This window comes from Cherax quadricarinatus, chromosome 53 (genome assembly GCF_038502225.1).
Source record: "Cherax quadricarinatus isolate ZL_2023a chromosome 53, ASM3850222v1, whole genome shotgun sequence".
Taxonomy (NCBI): domain Eukaryota; kingdom Metazoa; phylum Arthropoda; class Malacostraca; order Decapoda; family Parastacidae; genus Cherax; species Cherax quadricarinatus.
In genome coordinates, this window is record NC_091344.1 from 3,131,558 (window position 1) to 3,154,201 (window position 22,644).

General features: G+C 39.7%; 1 protein-coding gene across 1 annotated transcript; it reads right to left on the reverse strand.

Moving 5' to 3' along the window:
* Positions 1 to 14,404: 14,404 nt before the first annotated feature.
* Positions 14,405 to 22,420, reverse strand: LOC138854227 (uncharacterized). Its single transcript, XM_070096237.1, has 2 exons — positions 22,196 to 22,420; positions 14,405 to 15,441 (listed from the first exon to the last, which is right to left on the reverse strand). The coding sequence occupies exons 1-2, from the start codon at positions 22,386 to 22,388 to the stop codon at positions 14,933 to 14,935; spliced, it is 702 nt and encodes a 233-aa protein (XP_069952338.1). The 5' UTR covers positions 22,389 to 22,420; the 3' UTR covers positions 14,405 to 14,932.
* Between the last annotated feature and the right edge of the window lie 224 nt (positions 22,421 to 22,644).

Consider the following 22,644-nt stretch of genomic DNA (forward strand, 5'->3'; position numbering starts at 1 on the left):
GCACTGTGGCCAGTGTAGTCCGCGCCTGGCGAGGGAATTTACTATGTTGATCAACAAGAATGTTCGTGTTACGCTGTATCATTTTGATATGTAGTTCATGCACGGTAGCATACAGTGACAAATTACGTTTTGTACAAGTAACAGTGATTAAAAGACACAACTTGCAGTAAAGGTATTTTCAGAACAACTTTTCGCTCTGCGAAGAGCTTAAGCAAGTCATAAATCTGATAGTCATTACACGATAAACCTCTACACTGAGCGAAACATTCCAGTTAAAGCTTTTTCTGCAATGCATGCGTTTTGTTTACTATTTTCAGCAGTACACCATCTGAATCTCCCAGAAATGACAGTTGAAATCACATTCATATGTAATATGTTTCATTGCAGTGCCTCACTAGACAAGTCGCCCATGCAAAATTGTGGCTACTTCAGAATTTTCATCACGTAATGATTGGGGTGAATGTATTCTCTAATAGCGGAGCACACGCAAAGAGGACCTCTGGTCATGCAACACTACACGGAATTGTGTGTACGTCACTTAACACTGCCTTCCTATAAGCAACACTCCGTCCCACATAGGAGAAAACACCGGAGATTTACATTCCCTGGTCTTACCTTCCCTAGTCTTAATATTCCAGGTCTTACCTTCCCTGCTTTCGTTTTCTGGACTCACTTTCTCTGATCTTAGTTTCTCTGATCATACTTTCTGTGGTCTTACTTTCCCTGATCTTACTTTCTCTGGTCTTACCTTCTGTGGTCTTACTTTCTTTGGTCATACCTTCCGTGGCCTTACTTTCTGTGGTCTTACTTTCTCTGGTCTTAAATTCTCTGGTATTACAGACTCTAGCTTTCTCCACATATGATTTTGAACAGAGCAAGTTACTTTTCTGTAATATAGTCAGTTAACAATTTGTTTTTGGTGTGTAAAGAAAGTTCAAAAGCGAGATGTTTAACTATGACTCTTAGCGCCACTCCATAACCATGAATTGCCACATTAAAATAGCCAAACACTGTGTGACTGTTGTCTTAATGATCCACATGCTGTAAATCCCACTAGATAAATTGAGTAAATCTTCCAATTCCGCTTTGAAGTGACAGTATTGCACGCTATTGGAACTGAAGCATGAAGACATGTCTTCATTTACAATACTGTTGTCAGTGTTATACTGATTGCATGGTACGATGAAGTATTAAACGTATTGTATATATTCGCTGAAGGTGACCTACATCACCGAGTGGAGGCTCAGCATACGTACTGGCTTATAATATCAACAAATTCACGAGTTACACGAGATAATTTTTCTATCTATGGCAGATGTGTTTAAGCTTTTAATATAATTTATCTCGCATTATCTGAATGGTTTACACAATGGCTGAGATATCCATTTTAAATTGCATAAACTTCACTGTTGTGGCAACGCTCCAGGTTGGCACGAGAGGGAGTACTTGTGACGTGCTGAATACGTCAAGTGCTTAGAGTATTCTTAGTATCTTTTTTTTTAACTACCTATCGTCAATGAATAGTTGATTTAATAGGTTAAAAATAATTCGACTACACAGAGGAACATACAGCTCCATGTCACCTGTACATCAACAATCAATAATACCATAATCCCTTGTATACTGATTAAACCAAACTCTCAAGTGTATGTATACTGAGATACACACCCCTCTAAACGGACATACATACAAACCAATTAGAATAAACTCATTAGAATATATTCCAGTAGCTGGTACGATGACAGGGGATGAGAAAGATTTCATGTTATAGGAAACTATATACCCTTACCTTACCTCTGATGTATCATTATTAAGGTCCGAGAGTTTTTCTGATCCCGGAGCCCTACCCTGGGCTAAGTTTGTATGGTGCATATCTAGTCATCCAGGCTGTTGCTTCTGGCGGCTCGCTGGCTCACGTATCCATCATAATTTGCATTTATCCGTCACTTGGTGAAGGTAATTATCTAGTTTCCACATGAAGACTTCTACACTTGTTCCAGCGGTGTTTCTGATATTTTCTGGTAAGATGTTGAATACTCTTGGATCAAGGATGTTAATACAGTTTTCTTATTACAGTGTTTCGTTCAGGAGTGAACTTTATCAGATACACATCTCTCGGTGTGTATTCCCCATTTTAGGGATTCACGTATTCTTGACTGGTGATACAGATTATATGCAGCCTTAACCGTCGTGTAGTCGATAGGCTTTAAAAGTAATTAACCAGCTAATTAACCTTTCCCGAGCATGACCAGCATGACCAGCATGATCAGCATGATCTCAAGGTCTTCGTTTGTGCGTTTTTGTATAATAAAAAAAGTTCAGTCCTGAACTATACGTCGCAATAAGGTTTTCCTGTAACATAGTGTCTAGTCACTGTAACAGTGTCTAGTCACTGTAACATAGTGTCTAGTCACTGTAACATAGTGTCTAGTCACTGTAACATAGTGTCTAGTCACTGTAACATAGTGTCTAGTCACTGTAACATAGTGTCTAGTCACTGTAACATAGTGTCTAGTCACTGTAACATAGTGTCTAGTCACTGTAACATCGCCAGCTCTAGTTACGTGGACCAGTAACTGTGTAATCTATGTTATATAGACAAAAACACAAGTACGCAGAAAAAATCTTGATTTTCACAACACTGTGCACTCTAAATAGAGCTTATTCATGTTTGATAAAAACTCTACAGACAGCGAAATATTTTCTTTTTAATATTTGGTCTGCATACTTGTGTCTTTGTCAGCATGCTTTTGTCCCCATACTTGTCTTTGTCAGCATGCTTTTGTCCCCATACCTGTGTCTTTGTCTCCATACCTGTGTCTTTGTCTCCATACCTGTGTCTTTGTCTCCATACCTGTGTCTTTGTCTCCATACCTGTGTCTTTGTCTCCATACCTGTGTCTTTGTCTCCATACCTGTGTCTTTGTCTCCATACCTGTGTCTTTGTCTCCATACCTGTGTCTTTGTCTCCATACCTGTGTCTTTGTCTCCATACCTGTGTCTTTGTCTCCATACCTGTGTCTTTGTCTCCATACCTGTGTCTTTGTCTCCACACCTGTGTCTTTGTCTCCACACCTGTGTCTTTGTCTCCACACCTGTGTCTTTGTCTCCACACCTGTGTCTTTGTCTCCACACCTGTGTCTTTGTCTCCACACCTGTGTCTTTGTCTCCACACCTGTGTCTTTGTCTCCACACCTGTGTCTTTGTCTCCACACCTGTGTCTTTGTCTCCACACCTGTGTCTTTGTCTCCACACCTGTGTCTTTGTCTCCACACCTGTGTCTTTGTCTCCACACCTGTGTCTTTGTCTCCACACCTGTGTCTTTGTCTCCACACCTGTGTCTTTGTCTCCACACCTGTGTCTTTGTCTCCACACCTGTGTCTTTGTCTCCACACCTGTGTCTTTGTCTCCACACCTGTGTCTTTGTCTCCACACCTGTGTCTTTGTCTCCACACCTGTGTCTTTGTCTCCATACCTGTGTCTTTGTCTCCACACCTGTGTCTTTGTCTCCACACCTGTGTCTTTGTCTCCACACCTGTGTCTTTGTCTCCACACCTGTGTCTTTGTCTCCACACCTGTGTCTTTGTCTCCACACCTGTGTCTTTGTCTCCACACCTGTGTCTTTGTCTCCACACCTGTGTCTTTGTCTCCATACCTGTGTCTTTGTCTCCACACCTGTGTCTTTGTCTCCACACCTGTGTCTTTGTCTCCACACCTGTGTCTTTGTCTCCACACCTGTGTCTTTGTCTCCACACCTGTGTCTTTGTCTCCACACCTGTGTCTTTGTCTCCACACCTGTGTCTTTGTCTCCACACCTGTGTCTTTGTCTCCACACCTGTGTCTTTGTCTCCACACCTGTGTCTTTGTCTCCACACGTGTCAGTGTTACACTCTACAAACACTGCTCTAATTGACAACTAATATAAGACTTAGAATGTGAGAATCAGAAGCGAGAGAGTATTATCACTATATTCCCAGTGAAGCGCTGAAACAGAAGAGGTGACACAGGTGCTGACGAAAAAGGAGGCAATTAAACATGATTCGAAGAAGGGGATTAGCTACACTTCCTTGAATCAAGAACCCTTCTCCAGTATCAAAGGTCCTTCTGGGAAGGCAGCTGTGAGGAGGTTCAGTAGCGAGGCTGCGCTCGGCAGCTGCCTCATTACGATAACTCACTCACGTTTATTTTCCTACTTTCATGAATGTTTATCATCGTTCTATTTTTATTTTTATAATGATATATTTTTAATATTATTAATTTGTTTGTAATCAGTAACAACAAAATATACATATTATTGTATATTACACGAATATATATTTTATGGAGCAATGTGGTTCATGAAAGAAAAAAAATTCCTAGCAAGTGTTCATTGTGCATGGATATCACACATGAATATTTATGAAAAAACACGAAATCCACAGATCCACACACACTGGCTGACACACAGCTCTTTTTAAAAGTTAGGTTAGGCAAGATTCGTCGAGAACCAGGACACGTGTTTCCTGACGTGGGTGTTACTCCTGTGATGACCCGCCACTGGAGCTTTTGGTCATCTGACCGAGGCCTTCAGCTGGCTTACCGATCAGTCCTTTTAAAAATTATTAATATTTTTTTTAAGATAACTCACATTAAAGAAACGTGGAGAACGTAGTTCCGTTTGTAATTAGTAATTAATTTATACAAACATTACAAAACAATGAAACACTCGCCATTTCATTTTAGGTATAATATGTGCCAAGAAACTACAGATGAACTTAGAAATCATGAGTTAAAATATAGGAAAGTTAGACAGCTATAATCCGCCTGAACACGAGATACAACGTCACTTTTCAAACCTTTGCATGTCTAGAAAAGACTTACCTTGGAAAATCTCAGACCAACACCCCTATGCATAAATATGCACTAAAGGCAAAACTCGTATGGGTCATACATTACCTAAGGAATGGGAGATAATCAGGTTAGATCCATGGAAGGGAAGGCTATATCCAATTCCTTGGATCAAGCACGGAAATTGACCGTGTTATTGAAAAAATAGATTTTCGTGAACTGGTAAATTCGTTAGCCATGTTACTGTACGCCATCATTACTGATGTTTCAGAGTTACTCTTAGACACATTGTAGTTTACCCAACTGTAAGATTTAAAAGTCATTATTCTCCTACTCGCAGAAAGTTATAATATAGTACAACCATTAAAAACTCCGCAACTCTCGTTGCTGTCATATGCATGTCTTTAATGTGTAAACTCACGGCCAGTATAAGGACAATGACCAGGCACACCACCACCCTCGGCATCCAGGCACCTGTCTTTGTAAGTCTGCCACAGAAATACACTGTTCTATTAAACGGTGTCGAATTCTACACGAATCGCAGTTCTTTCTAGAACTGGCAGCGCATGGAGAAACCCAGGTTGAAACTGAACACCGGAACCTCTTGTTCAATCAGTAAAGTAACAAAATTATTCGAAATAGACAGATGTCATAGAAATTATTCCATTGCCAATTAACAATGAATTCCGTATGTGAAATTTCTCCAATTCTCATCGATACATAGACATACGTAGTACGGCGTCCAAGAAAAGAAAGTAGAAAGCAAAATGATACCGACAAAATTAATGAAAGGACATAAGTATTTATTGGATACATAACGGTACTGGGATCTTGGTCGCTCCAAATATAATGAGATAACGCAGTACATATATAGTGGAAAAAGCATATCATTGGTGAAGATCAGGTGAAGGCGTGAGGTTATCCAATAGTCGTATTACGAGGCAGCGATGAATCAGCGTAGTGTTTAATATGCAAGGGTAGCTGAGATAGTGTACTTGCCAGCTTTCTGTTCTATGGTGTTAGTGGGAGCAACTAAAGATGCTTCAATATAGTGGTGGCTTCCCATGTTGGGTTCTCTATAAATCAGCTCTGCTGTGTTTCATTTCATGATATGTCCATTATTAGATGTGTGCAAGGCAATGTTTGCAACGGAGACCACCAAAAATGTCAATGTCTTGAACAAAGTAGAGCTGATTTACAGAGAATCCAACATAGCTAGGCGCCATTATATTGAAAGTTGTTCCATTGCTACCACCAACACCATAGAACAAAGAGCTGGCAAGTACATCATCTCAACTTCTCTATGCTGATCAATGAGACACTTGCGCAAAATTTGGGTATCTTTATTGTGGAAACGTTTCGCCACACAGTGGTTTCATCAGTCCAGTACAGAGAGGACGGGTGGAAGTTTAACAGGAGTTTGAGGTAACCAGTGCCTCATCCTGGAGATGATGTGATCAATCCAATCTTGATAAAAGACATGAAGACTGATGGACTGAACGGATTATCTCTAGGCTGCTCTAGGATATTAGTGAGGGAGTGTTTTATTGTGGAAACGTTTCGCCACACAATGGCTTCATCAGTCCGGTACAAAGAAAAATAGTGAAGATCAGAAGGATATTAAGGTAATCAGTCCCTCAGCCTGGAGTCGATGTAATCAGTCCATCAATCTCGATAAGAACACTGCATAAACGTGCAGGGACTTGCATACTGCAGACTTGTGAGGTGTCGCCTTAGACAAATCCACAGGTGGAAGTAGGTAATGACTAAAGGTTAGACAAGAATAGAAATTCCTTGCATCAAGAACCCAAGATGTTGCTGTGTCTTACTCCTACCTTAGAACAGCACCCCCTCAATCATAGAACAGCATCCCCTCAATCGAATCTTAGAACAGCACCCTCTCAATTATATCTTAGAACAGCACCCCGTCAATCATATCTTAGAGTAGTACCCCCTCACTCCTATCTTTGAGCAGCACCTCATCACTACTATATTTTAGCATCACTCCCTCATTACTATCTTATGTTAATAAAGTTAACTGCATCGTTCTTGGTAGCGGGGAGTAATGATAATTCTTCGGAGGCTTCTTACTTTATTTGCAATATTGTGCATACACAGGCAGTGTGTTAAATACCCTAGCCCCGGAGGGGCCATGCCCGCGAGGGAGAGAGGAGTAGCACGTGTTGACTCTGGGTGAGAGTGAGAGAGGGGCAGGGTGACGCGGGTTGAAGTGGCATGCCCACTGAGAGGTTTACCCTCTGGTCGGAAGCTATGGGAACTAGGCATGTAAGCTTACAGCCTACACTTAGAGCAGCACCCCCCTCACTACTATCTTAGAGCAACACCCCCTCACTACTATCTTAGAAAAACAAACCTTCACTCCAAGCTTGCAGCAACAAGTCTTTCCGGCCTGAATGTAAAAATGTATTGTTGTCAACTTTGTAATGCAATGCAGAGTCCCTAAAACTGGCATTAAACTCTTTACATATATAACCTGAGAAATATTGGTTCACCATTCAGGGTATATATCCCTTGTTGCATCTCCTGTATGTGTAACCTGCTTATTAGATGTTAAAACTCTACCAATTCATAGATTTATCAACGCTAAATTACTACGAGGTACATTAATATGCGGGATATTTATTTGTGTAGTTTGCTGAGATAGTTCAGAATTTTGGCGACTGTATAGTTTAAGAAAAAGAAAAGAGAGAGATTTCAGAATGAGTTGCTGATTGTAATAGAAGATACGTTAGCTTCACATAATACCGTTGCTTACAACTTTGTTTCTCTGCTTGCTACGGAACAAACCGCACTTCATATAGTGTTGTGTTTAACACTGCTGGATTGTTCCTTCCTGGCCTCTCTGTACCTGTGGCTTACACAGTTCTACATACCCTGAAGAACCTATAGTTATGCTGTACTAAAAGACCAAGCAAATACATCCGTACAGACACTCAACTCTAACAAGTATCGATTCCAGGGTACTGACACTCAACCCCTTCGCTCAAGTATACTCTCACACCGACAATATTCTCCACCTGTGTTTGACTGGTCCGCTCCGTTGATCAGGATCGTCGTGTCATCTGTGAATCCAGACACTGTCACCGACGGAAAAACACTGCCTCCAATAGTTACCCTATCATTTTGAACTTTCACCGCCACAATTCAATAAAATGAATTTTTCAGGCATGCGAATGTAAGTGAAACCGGATATCAATGTTTTACTTCATGTTCCGTCACAATTCTAAATCTAATTCTCATTTCACTAAACTGTTGGCACCACTGCGCATATAGCGTTATATTCTCCCAGCTACTCCCAGAACTATCTCTAAAACTCAAGTAACATGAATTATTTATGTCGCCCATATCGAACGCCGGAATCCGATCGATCGAGAGCAACGCCCCACACCTCGCATTCTCACGCACACCTGCAACGATTTTTTTACAGCATTTGATTGGATACAACCGTAGTGGGCGTGTACATTGTTGTACATGACAGTCACAGTGTGGGAGTGTAAGCTACTTGTGTCCTTGTTATATTCCACCACACAAGATGAAACATGTTAAATTAATTTATAAGTTTATGACCAATAAGTACACAACTTATTTCGCTGCGCACACACACTCACGCAGATATATGTGTCGTGCCGAATAGGTAAAACTGGTCAGTTAGCAAGAAATAATTTAAAGTTAAGTCCTTTCTAAAATTTTCTTTTATACGTTTAAAGATATATTTTTTCATTTATGTTTACGTAAAAATTAATAATTTTGTACCAAAAGAACCTTAAAAAATTTACCTAGCCTTATTATAACAAACGCAATTTAAGTTAACCTAATCCAGCTAAATATATTTTATATAGGTTGACAATAATTTAATAAACACAATGAAATATATTTTTTTTGTTAGGTTCAGAATGATTTTTGTGAAATTAATTATTGCATACACAAATTTTCACTTGCCTTATTCGGCAAAAAGTGCGTTGTTATTTAAACCAAAATATATACACATTATATATACGTAAATGGTGGCATTGTAGTGTAGGAACTGATAATGAACGAAGCCGGTGGTGGAGGCGGCTTGTGATGGAGGGTACATTATGGTTGAAGGAGTATTGTAATGTTGTGGTGGAGAGAGCTGGTTGTGGAAGGACTTAGTGGTGGAAGCAGCTGGTGATGAAGGCAGCTGGTGGTAGAGTCTAGGGAATGGACTTAACTTGGGCATTCTCTGATACTTCAGAGGATGTGCTTCCTGCCATCATTTTAATTTGTTTACTCCATCATTTAACACTACTTCATCACGAACGTTTCACGGTCGTAGCCTCGGGAAGCTGTGCGAGAAACAGTGACATCTGCATTCCTTGAATTTTGAAACAAAATGCATAATATATATATAAATACGAATTACGAAGTGGTGACATGTAAAATTGAATTTAGACCCACATATGGCGCCATTCAGTATCGGTAATGAGAGGGTTCGTGTGTTAAATTCAATAATATTCTCCTATGTAATGAATCCTACTTGGGCATCTCTTCACAATAATCATCATATTTTTTAAAGCATCCATAAAAGGTCTCTCCTGAACGTGTACATCGTGTGTATACTCCTTGGCACCTGGATAGCAGGTGGTGGCTTGTATCATCTTTATCTTAGGCGAGCAGTTTCCAAACAGAATTAGTCTAAGATATACTGTCTTAATCTGCTCTAGTTGTGTGTATCTTGCAGAGTAATATTTATTTATAGAGTATGTAAATATTCACTTTTATTTGGTATTATATATGGCTAGTAAATTTATATGCAAACAATAATATAAAATAGGCTGTTATTTTAAACAACGCTTCATTGTGGGTAACACATTCACGTTGCATTCTATTTTAAGAGCTATTAGTTTGTGAGATTATCAGGGTGAGGTGTTTCAGTGTAGTAATTAAGAAATATCCGTTGACCTTACAATGAACATATTTAATTAGTTTGATAATATTTTTGGTAGAGAATAGGCTGTTAAACGCATTTTGTTTTTGCATAATACCGAGCAAGGCATCAATGCAGAATTTGTGTAAAAAGAACTTGAAGCTACAAGAGTGCGAGAAAAATCAGTTGTTTTGCCAGTGGTGGCTATCGCACCTCTTTTGGGGGAGGACTGAAAACTCTGTAGGACCTGGAAGCGGAGAGTGATAGGATAAGAGACAAATAAATATAGTGATTAAGACTGACAAGTAAGCAAAGTGATACGTAAACAGCTGTTTCTCCAAGTAGCGTCTTTATCAATCAAGTACAGAGAAACGAGAGTAAAGCGGCATATATTTTGGCAGAGGTCAGGTGCTGTGAGAGAAAAGGCAATATTAAGTAATGTTTTGCTCGGGTAAAATGTGTTGTGGACAGATTTTGTAAATGAAGGTTCTAGCATTTTAAACTATCGTGCTGTTGTTAGTGATGAGCAAACAACACCAACTGCGGTGGTGTGATTCCTTGTTGCCTAGTTTGGCATCATGGAAGTTAGTAAGGTGTACACATGTGTTGTAATGGATGACACAGACACGCAGTTCATCCCTCTGGTGCGCATAGCGGTGTATTCTGATATGTTGTGTATGATTTCAAGAAATTTCCCCGAAATATTTGGTGGAAATTATTTCCAGGCTGGAATGTGTATATTGCACATAAATGCCCAGTGTATCTATAAATGTATACTTGTGGATGATAATTTTATTGACAAAATTTTGAATAATCCCCACAAGAGGAGAATGTTAAATTTGAACTTTCTCTCCCTATTCACCAAAGTACCAGTTGATGATGTACTGGAATTCTAGTCCGACAAACTACAACTCTATCAAATTCAACTTCCCTTCAGGATTGACAAAATCATTGCGCTCACTCATCTTTGTGTGTCTATCAACGCTTTATCGCTCATCTGAGAACTCTTCAGACAAAATAATTATTTTAGTATGATCAGCTCATATGGAACACTGAGCCGAAAATGGTTTCTACTTTTAGATGATATATTTACTATTTGGTGAAACTTGGAATAAGTTTAGCACATACTTTATTAAGCTCGATCAGCTCAAAGCATTTAACAAAATCTTAGTAGAATAGGGGAGCAAATAAGGTACTTTCTCAGTGTGTTAGTTACTAAGCCTCAGTAACGTTTGGTATTCACAGTGAAAAGTAAACTCCTACCCACTGCAATTTACACCAATTTCTTCAGGCATCGCTCTTCATAAATGAAGGAAAGCATAGTTTCCGTTATTTTCTGAACAAAGAGAAAAAAACACTGAGACCAAATTTCTCAAAGCTTAACAATCCAGGCTGGTTCATGCAGCCAAAGTTCAGCAAAACCAACTAAAACTACTTTTAAAATGACAGTTTGACAAAAAATAGAAAACAGCGCTGCAAAAATGTCCTTCCATTCTATCACGATCACATTTTTCTAACCAAACAAATTAAACTACGGTTTTTCCATAAATAAACGAAATCAGTTTCAGATGAGACACAAGATTAAACCAAATGCGTGCATCAGTTCTTGATTTGATGAACCTAGGAAAACTGGTCGAGGCTCTACATATGACATTTCCGATAACTGAATATCTGAACACCTGTAATCAAAGCTAAGACCCGGTTGTTTAGGTTTAATATTTCAAGTAAGGATACTAAGGATAGTGTTAATTTTTACAAGTTGGGAGTTTTTGTGAATAGTAAATTAGGTATTATTCGTGCCGAACTGGTATTTATGATGCCCTGTTATAAAAAAAAATATTTTTTAAAGTTTGATGTCTTTAAAACATACTTTTTAAAAAATAATTCATGGGTAGGTATGCCTGTTTTTAATAAAATATCAGGTTCGTTTAAAATAGGCACTATTAACCTAAGGATCTCGTTCAAGCTTCTAGTATTTTATACAGTAAGTATAAAATACTAGGAGCTAGGCCAAAAGAATTTATGGATCCTCTCATTACATTGTCACTATCATAACTATAAAAATAGGCCTGAGCTTATCACCTGCAGCTCATAAGACTGCCATCCCCACGAGCCCCTTTGAGGCGGGGTAGATGGCAGACCAGAGGCCTAGCTTCTCCCTACGAGCCCCGTGAGGGCGGGGAATGTGGCTAGGCCTGGGGACAGTTGGTCCCAAAGATGAGGGGGTACTTGTGCCTCCTCCCATGGGAGACTTACGTCTCGAGATACTCCCCAGATAGGGAGCCAAGGCCGGGTCACCACTACTTGGAAAAGACCCGGGCCGGGAGAATACCAGCGAATAATAATAAAAAAAAAACTATAACGCAAAGCACGCGTTTTGGGAATTCCGTATAGTTGTAGGGAACTAAATTCCTGGTGCAAGGGTTAATCAGTGAGAAATTAGACGAGAAACAGATGAGTAGTAGTGAGGATGAGGGGAACCGTGAGGTTCAGCCATCCCATTGAAAATATTCAAGCAAGCGGTCGTGTTAATAGGGTCACTAAGGACCTAGAGTTAAAGAAATCTGACTGACCCTGCTGGATACAATACCGGTGTCTAGCATGGTGACCAGCAGGAGCCACACCAGCAGCACCATTGACCATTCTTGATTCCATGGGATTGTACTAGGGTATTAATACTAGTGGAAAAGCGACGAGCATTCTTCGTAAAACAAAGGATTTTGTAGCTGAACAATGGCAGCGAGAGGAATTGTGCCATGAACGAGAAGTGCTTCAGGATTGTGAAAAGTGATCATATGGGTAGGAATAGAAGTGCGAATGTTATAAATATACACCGACTCTAATTTAACATCCGTGATACTGCTGCTCTGGTGGGGAATACAATGAGGCAGAAAATCAACCTAAACGAGAGAAATCTCAGATTCCACCTCTGTTATAGTTATTGCAGTATACCTGGGGCATGTTCGATACAGTGTTTCCAGATGCATAAAGATCTGGCCGAATACCAATAGTCTTTCCTCAACATTTCTCTGACCTTCGTCAATTCGTCACATAATTCACAAGACCCACAAAGTTCTGAACACTTCAAAGGGCTCTGAAATTCTGTCAGTCGTAGATAGTACTGATGACCTGATTACACACAGCCCGTCGATAATATTATGATGGTATCAGTACGGCAATTTCACATCATTTCAAGAGTGGCATTCAGCCACATCGAACCCTTCACTGAAGTTGTCTTCTTCAGGGACTCGAGTACGTACTGCATCTTACTCCAGTCCTTAATATTAAAGGTGTTATCTGCCACTTATACTAATGTTAACATATTGTACTCATTTAGAGGGGCTATAACCAGTTTCTTTTTGTACAACCTTTTCTGTGGAGTGTATGTATGCGCAGGCTATATGTGCATGGAATTTACTTATGAATTCCTCGTACAATATGGGCAATTAATGTTTGTGAGGAAACGTAAGTTCTCACTAAAAAGTAAGTTCTACTATGAACTAAGATCTCTTAACCAAAATTTTTTTTTTTTTTTTTTTTTTTTTTGCAATGGCGTCAGTGACATAGTGCGTCGCGCACAGGTACGTAAGCGGAGTACTGAAAATACTAGTCACAATGGTGAACACAGCTTGGATTATCTGTTTGATAAAGATACGGGGCGGTAGCGCTTCTCTAATAAGGAGTCCAGCCTGGAGATCTCGTTCTCTGAACAAACACACGTGGTGTTTCTCATTGCCACGGAGCCTGTACAGAGCAACAGCAAGATATAAAACTAGTGTCTGCGCGTACATAGGCCATCACAGAGCAAAAGTCAGTAGATAAGAATAAAACTTATTATACAACTCGCTCTGGTATGCTTATGTGAAAGGTTACGCTACTTGGCATTATGGACAATCAACATGTTAGATAAAATTACAGTAAGTAATGAAAGCGCCACATAATCCCATGGATAGCCACGTAATTATTATGTGCTAAGGCAGCCAAAAACATTTATTGGCAAAGCCGGTAACTGATGTAGCTGCCCATTAAGAGTTTTTCTAGGCTTATTGTCGACTGTGTTGACCCTTTGCCTCGGGATATCTTGTATCCCACTAGATATCCCGAAACAGTACTATTACGTCGGATCACTGTGGGATCCACGGTGAGAGCTCTGGTGAGAGATGCCGAGTGATATCCAGTCTGGCAAGGATTCTAACCTCACATCAAAGATATTCAAGCAATTTCTGGCCCATTTGAGGATTCATCATTTGATCTCTTTTACCTACCACTCTGAAAGCCAAGGTGCTCTGGAGTGTTTCCACCAAATGCAAAAAATCTGAATGTATATGGTGGAAAATAAGCTTGATTTGTACACTAGCTAGGATTTAAAAACTCAGACTTTTTCTGCAGCCCCCAGCTGTTCTGGGTTGCGGCTGGTGTGTCTGAGGAAATGACAGGTGAGTGTCATGTCACAGCTTATCTAACGACGCATTCCCATTCATTGACAGGTACCTGCTCATAAGCTTCCTGTGTATAGGTTGTATAATAAGCAGTTTACGTCCCTCTGGCAAGCTTGCTGACGTTAAATTCTAAGGATATGACAGGTTTAGCGAGGGTAATCTGCATAATTATTAATTTTAATTTATTTTACATAATTCTTTAATTAAAGATAGATAATATAAATGGCTGACATATCTTTTGAGTTATGAGTATAAATACATGGCCCCTTCAGTCTAATGTCATTCATTTACTGGTTAGCTAATGGTAACGTGTAATCTTTAGAAGGAATGATAGTTAATTTGTTCCTAAGAGTGAGTGTCTCTGCACATGGCTATAGTTTCTCTATATATTGCAGTTAAATTTATTGAACACTTCAGAATCTGCAGCCAAATCTAAGTTCTGCTTTTTAAGTTTAAGATTTCAAATTAGGAAAGCGTTAATTATGACATGTTAGGATTTGATTAGGTATTATTAATCATGCAGTACTGTTGTTTATAATTTCAGTACTGTTGTTTTAATGTTTTGCCTATTTTCTTTAAAACTAAATATTTTTAAAACTATTATATGCCTATGTGAGCCTATTCAAAACAGCCAATTCAGGCTACTTTTAAAATGGGCACTCTTAACATTATGTAGCGTTGTGCAACATTCTTCCACAGTATCATGTTGTGTGATGGTATATTCTACAATAATGAGACAATCTATCAGCTCCAAAATTTCAAGGCAACTCGCAGAATACACCAAGTGAGACAGAGGCACCGGAGAGCGAGCTGTCACACTCTTGGAGACTTACCCAAGCTTGGGATGTCTCTGTAGATGGCTGTGTGGTAGACTGTGGGAATAACGTTGTATATAGTTCTGGGAACTGGCTTGAAGTTGGGTGTGAGGATTGGCCCTGCCATGTCTGTGAGGATTGGAATGAGGATGACTTTGGCAATTGATTTGGGGATTGCTTTGAGGATAGCAATTTGGAGGTCTTTGAGGGCCTCTTTTGCGATGTTTGTGAGGGCGATTTCTGGGATTGCCATTGGTTTTTCTGTGAAGATTGCTGTGAGGATTGCTGTGATGATGGCTGTGGGGATACCTGTTGGGATGGCTGTGAGGATGGCTGTGATGACTGCTGTGAGGACAGCTGTTGTTCAACTACTTCAAAAAGACCACAGTTTCTACTTGAATTATCGAAGGAACTTTGTAAACCACCGGGGAGTGAGCTCAGGTCCACCGTACCTGAAATAAATTGTCTATTTTATCTCTTATTATAAATATTGTGTTTTTATTTATTTCTGTTAACGAAAAGATAATTAAACATGTCATTGCATTATCAACAAGTTCACAATAAATATTTTAACATGATATTTATTGTCTTACACAAGTGCAGTAGTGGCTGTTTTTTTAACACACGAGTTAGTCGAGTAATATGTTGACATGAGATTATACTCAAATAACCCGCACATAAAAGACAGAAGCTTACGACGACGTTTCGGTCCGACTTGGACCATTGACAAAGTCGGACCGAAACGTCGTCGTAAGCTTCTGTCTTTTATGTGCGGGTTATTTGAGTATCGTTCCAGTCACGGTATTGTGCCTTTTTGTTATTTATTTGACATGAGATTATTAGACTCCAGAAAGGATGAGAAAAGTTCTTCGATGGATTTAATATGAAATAATGTAACATATCATGAGCCAACACAACAAAAGAGAGAGAGAAAGATTCGAATCAACGAAACTATACTTTTTCTATACATTGAATGCAGGGAGAAAATAAACTACGGTCTAAAGTTTTATATACCTGGTGACAAAGAAACACGGGAAGGAAGAGAAATAAATTAGACTGGAAAAGAGAACTACATGGTTCAGTAAGAAAGGGAGCGAGAAGGAAAGGCAGTGGACGAGTGAATGTAATACCTAGAGGGAATGCGGAGGAGAAACTCATTTGTAAGTATACCTGGAGTATACTTGGAAAGGGTATCGGGGGTCAACGCCCCCGCGGTCCGGTCTGAGACCAGGCCTCGTGGTGGATCAGGGTCTGATCAACCAGGCTGTTACTGCTAGCCGCACCCAAACTGATGTATGAACCACATCCCGGTTGGTCAGGGACTGACTTTAGGTGCCTGTCCAGTACCATGAACACAGCCAGGGGTCTATTGGTAATCCCCCTTATGTATGCTGGGAGGCAGTTGAACAGTCTTGGGCTCCTTACACGTACTGTGTTGTCACTTAGTGTACTCGTGGCCCCCCTGCTTTTCATTGGGGGAATGTTGCATCTCCTGCCGAGTCTTTTGCTTTCATGGGGAGTGATTTTCGTGTACAAGTTTGGCACTAACCTCTCTAGGATTTTCCTAGTGTATATTATCATGTATCTCTCTCGCCTGCGTTTCAGGGAAAACAAATCAAGGGATTTCAACTGTTCCCAGTAATTTAGGTGCCTTGTAGTACTTATGTGTGCCGTGAAAGTTCTTTGTACACTCTCCAGGTCAGCAATTTCGCCTGCCTTGAAGGGGGCAGCTAGTGTACAGTAGTATTCCAGCCTAGAGAGAACAAACGATTTGAAGAGAATCATCATGGGTTTGGCGTCCCTAGTTTTGAAAGTTCTCATTCATTCTATTATTTTTCTAGCAGATGCGGTAGATACATTGCTGTGGTAACATTACTTTTTCGGCCTATTGTATGGTTAGAATTTGTTGTATACCCTGATACAGCTTCAATTTCCTCAAGTTTTCCGTATCTGAGTAGTTGAAATTTCTCTTCATTGAACTTCATATATTTTGAGTGGCCCATTTGGTTGATGTCCGCTTGGAGTCTTGCGGTGTCTTCGATGGAGGACACTGTCATGGCAATTCGGGTGTCAACCGTAAAGAAAGACAAGGAGCTATGGCTTGCATTTCTGCCTATGTCGGATATGAGGATGAGGAATAGGATGGGAGCGAGTACTGTGCCTTGTGGAACAGAGCTTTACACTGTAGCTGCCTCGGACTTGACTCTGTTTACTATTACTCTTTGCGTTCTATTTGTTCGGAAGTTATAGATCCGTTTGCAAGGGTGTTAAAGGAATGTAAAGAGGAACTTAGCATACCTTTGGCAAATCTTTTTCACTACAAATTGGCATAGTGCCTGGTAAGTGGAAAATGGCAAATGTTATACCTATTTACAAGGAAGGTGACAGGTCCTTGGTTCGAACTATAGACCAATAAGCCTTACCTCCATAATAGGAAAATTTATTGAATCAATTGCCGAAGCAATTCGTAGCCATCTTGACAGGCATAAATTGATTAATGAATCTTAACACGGTTTTACTAAGGGGCGTTCCTGTCTTACGAATTTACTAACCTTTTTCACTAAGGTGTTTGAGGAGGTAGATCATGGTAATGAATATGATATTGTGTATATGGACTTCAGTAAGGCTTTCGATAGAGTTCCACATCAGAGGCACACGGAATAGGAGGATAATTTTTTTCCTGGGTAGAGGCATGGCTGACAAATAGGCAGCAGAGAGTTTGCGTAAATGGGGAGAAATCAGAATGGGGGCACGTCACAAGCGGTGTTCCGCAGGGGTCAATGTTAGGCCCGTTGTTGTTCACGATATAGATGAGGGAATAAATAGCGACATAAGCAAATTTGCTGATGACACAAAAATAGGCCGTCCAATTCATTCTAATAAGGACACTAGAGCACTCCAAGATGATTTGAATAGACTGATGCAATGGTCGGAGAAGTGGCAGATGCAGTTTAATATAGACAAATGCAAAGTTCTAAATGTTGGACAGGAAAATAACCATGCCACATATAAACTAAATAATGTAGATCTTAATACTACTGATTGCAAAAAAGGATTTAGGAGTTCTGGTTAGCGGTAATCTAAAACTAAGACAACAGTGCATCAGTGTTCGCAATAAAGCTAACAGAATCCTTGGTTTCATATCTAGAAGTATAAATAATAGAAGTCCTCAGGTTGTTCTTCAATTCTATATATCCTTGGTTAGGCCTCATTTAGATTATGCTGCACAGTTCTGGTCACCGTATTACAGAATGGATATAAATGCACTGGAAAAAGTACAGAGGAGAATGACAAAGTTGATCCCATGTATCAGAAATCTTCCCTATGAGGATAGACTGAGGGCCACGAATCTGCACTCTCTCGAAAGAATTAAGGGAGATATGATCGAGGTGTATAAATGGAAAACAGGAATAAATAAAGGGGATGTAAAAAGCATGCTGAAAATTTCTGGCCAAGACAGGACTCGCAGAAATGGTTTCAAGATGGAAAAATGATTTACTGAATGACTTGACTGACTTACTGAATGACTTGATTGACTGAATGACAAAGTTAGACACTCCAGTACAACCATCAACTTCAGTACCAGAACCTCTACCATCCACCTCAGACCAGTAGGGCCACAGCATAACTCTCCACTCTTTCACGGTCATCCACAAAAATCAGCAATAAACTCCAATTACATATTCACTTTTATTTTTGTAAGATGTGGAGGCCTAAAAAAAAGTTGTTTGGCTTATTTGGGGCTCTCAGGAACGTAACCCTATTTTTCCCATAAGTTCTTCAGTTCATCTTACACGGTTTTACCTAACACAATGTTTTCAGGAACGTAACTACCGTGTTAAATAACGATCTACTGTATTACGCATCAGATCGTCGTTGTTAATGAAGATGAGGTCCAGCGTATTTTCTAGTCTTGCAGGCTCTAATATTTGCTGGTTTAAGGTGAATTTGGTGCAGATTTAATAGATCGTGAGCGTGTGTGTGTGTGTGTGTGTGTGTGTGTGTGTGTGTGTGTGTGTGTGTGTGTGTGTGTGTGAATTTTCATCTGAGCTGCCTCCTGGAGTGATCTCTGCTAAAATATTATTTGCCACACTTTTCCATTTTAGGTGTCTCAAGTTGAAATCTCCCAGTAGCAAGATGTTTGGGAAGGAGTTGGGAGATTTTTCCAGACAGTGGTCAGTTTTCAAAAGCTGTTCCTGGAATTGTTGGGAAGTTGCATCCGGAGGTTTGTATACAACCACAATGACAAGGTTTTGGTTTTCAGTCTTTGCCGCCAAAACTTTAACTACATCATTTAAGGTGTTTAGTAGTTCTGAGCAAATGAGCGACTCTGTGACGTACAAGCCGCCAATTTCCCCCTTGTTGCCTGTTTAGTCTGTCGCGTCTGAATAGGTTATGAACTGCGATCCATATTTCGTTGTCAAAATGATCCTTTATGTGGGTCTCTGTGACAGCTGCAAACATTGTATTTCACAAGAAAGAAAAGGCAGAAGAGCTCATGGCTAAGCCAAAACCAAATGGACGCGATGGTTAGATGTGGAAGTGTTTAAAAATACAGAAAGCCGAGGACAGCATAAAACATAAAAAGTAATCATAAAAGCAAGATTAAATGAAAGAAATCAGCTAATCAAAATACTTAAAATTAAGGAGAGCTAGAAAGAAACAAGGATTGCTGAACAAACAAGTAAAGCAGGTATTTACTGTGAAAAGAAAGCAGGAAAGGAGAGAAGAGAAACCATCAGATACTGAAATGAAGAATCTAAGTAAAGTGAACACGGAGAAAACAATGGGATCTTATTATGTGCCTCCATCCTTATGTAAAGAGGGATCAGACGAACTGTACGACCCACTGATATAAATATTCAACAGATCGTTGGATACAGGCGAGTTCTGGAAAACTGGAACACAGGGTTTGGTTATTCCAAAGTCAAACAAGAATATACACAGGCAGCATTCTGAATAATAAAAGAGTGGTGGAACACCTGGAGAGGTACTGTATCATAATCACAACCCTCACGGATTTAGAGGAGATATATCTTTTATCATAAATTTATTGGAATTCCAGAACCTGGTAAGAGAACATAATTCAGAACATGATGCAGCAGTCTGGAATAATAGATAAACCAGGTAGAAAGTGATTATTCAAATGATACTAGGATCAATGAATGCTGTTCCAAAGTGATATGTTGTGGCACCATTACTGTTTCTGATATACGTAAGTGAAAGGTGACAGATTTGTTAAGAATGTATTTCGTAAACGGGACATAGAATAAAGGAAAAAATTTTGGTTGTCAGCCTCAGAGAAGGCAAGGAATTTGGGATAAGAGCGGTAGAAAATGAATCATAGGAGGCTACATTAGCCGAAAAACCCTGGTGGAGTATTGAGGATCAACAACATTTGGTATCCACAACCAAGAGTAATTCACGATTTTGTTTACGATGTTTGTCAGACCAAACACAAGGCCTACAACACCGTCATATAGCCTATAGCTAATAAAGCATGTTCCGAAATTGAGAAAGTACAAAGGTAGGTATTGAGACATATAGGAGCTAAGGGTATTGACCTTTTATTATACAGGATACTGCAATGTTGTGTAATTTTTATATGCTGTAGATTGTGGCGTGGTGCAAAACGCTCTATAAAAATAGTGCCAGTGTTTCTAGTAGACGCTGGAAAGAGATGCTGGACAGAGGTTCAATACTGCGTGGTGTTTTTTTATTTTATGTTTAGGCAATAGATTGTTTTTGGTGAAAATTTTGTACTCTTAAGTTGGCACTCGCATTGAACCTAGCCCTGGTATTTATGTGAGGCCTAAGTATATCAAGGAAACCCAGTGCTGTGAATATGTATTTCTTATGGCCTAACTTTAATTAACTAGTAGAAGTTTACCATTTTCTGATATGTGTAATTCGTAGGTTTGAAAGCGAGTTTATCTGCCATTCCTTGTAATCTAACCTAAAGTACTTACCACCTGTTTAATATTTTGTGTAGTTTACGAGGTACGGAGGCTTAGGATGGCTTATTTTTATATAACTTTATACATACCCCTAGACAAGGTATTTTTACCTCCTTCACCTCCATGTTAATTTCACAGCACCTATGATGAAAGACTAAATAAACTTAACCTTAGAACACTGGAGAACATGATGACCAAAGACATGATCACGACGTACACATTACTCGAAGGGACTCGATATCGTAACTAGCTACAGACTTTGAAAAGAAGGGATGAGAGACGAGGAGGCAGAGCTGAAAACCAAAGAAAGTTTTGAGATTATTCTTTCCTATTAAGAGCTAGATGCTCATATCTAGACCGATTAATTGATTGCGAATGTTAAATCAGGATAGGAAATTAGAAAAGGCAATTACCACCTCTTTCATGGGTGAGACGGGTTGAATTTGAGTGGTACGTTAACATGAATTAATAATGCTATCAGAGCTTATTCCTTGGGTAGTACTGAAAATTGATTAGAGAAATATTTTTGTTTGAGAAAGACCTGCTTAATATGGACCAATAGGCCTGTTGCAGTATTCCTCCTTACGAAATGTGAAGCTTGAAGACTAGTTCGAGGGGGACCACTAGAGTAATCAGCCCCCACCCACCCACCCCCCCAAAAAAAAATCCCCCAAGGAATATGTAGCTACGAGGAGTTCATTTACTGATGTTTATAGTTGAACTCCGTAATACGCGAGGGTTAGGCTCCGGGGAGTGACGTAAATCCTGAAGCAGCTATTATTATTTTTCGCATACCTAAATTATTTAAGTGTTTTTGAGTAGTATTTCTTTAATCTCCTTAATATTAATACTCATGTCAAGAAGAAGCATATTTGGAATAAATTCCTCTGGCAAGTTTTTAATTAAAGGTGCAACAAGGCAATTTACTAGTCATCTGCAAAGCAACATGGCAATGTTAGGGTCGTATGCCAAGTAACAAGACAATTTAGAGGTCATGTGGCAAGCTATAAAGCAATTTTGAGATGGTTTACCAATAAGCAAAACAAAAGATTTAAATATCGTGAATAACTGAAGCTATCTGCTCAATTGCCTTCAGTCCAATCTTTGTGTAATTGAACCACGTGTATTTTGAAGCACGTGAATTATGGGGGTTCGACCTCTTACTGATGATCATCTTACTGATGATACTGATTAATAATTATGATCATCTTACTGATGATCATAATTATTAAGAAGCAGCAGTACTCACCAGATCGACCGTCCCATGTAAGATTTCCTGGCACTTGTCGGTCATTGAGTGGGATCCAGGCAGTGTTGTAAAGTTGTGCTTGGAGCTGTTGTTGCATCCATGACCAGTCCTGGCTACTGTTCGGAGCAAACATGAGACTGCCACTCACACACCCACTCATCTCAATGCACCAATTCTCATTCTCACATTCCATTTTTGCATCAAGCCAGGTCGAGGTATTTGCAAGTTGCACGAGTTTCACCCTGCTGTAGTTTCCAGTTAGAGTCTGTATTGAGGTTGTTGGAGAAAGAATGGTGGTGGTTGAAGTTACTACTTCAGTGTAAGTTGGAGTAGTTAGGGTAATGGTTGAATATCCTTCCTGGGTGGACTCAGAACTGCTTACTCCAGCCGCTGGGGGAAAAATGTTGGCATGTTATGGAGTTATTTTTGAGTAAAATTAGATGTACACA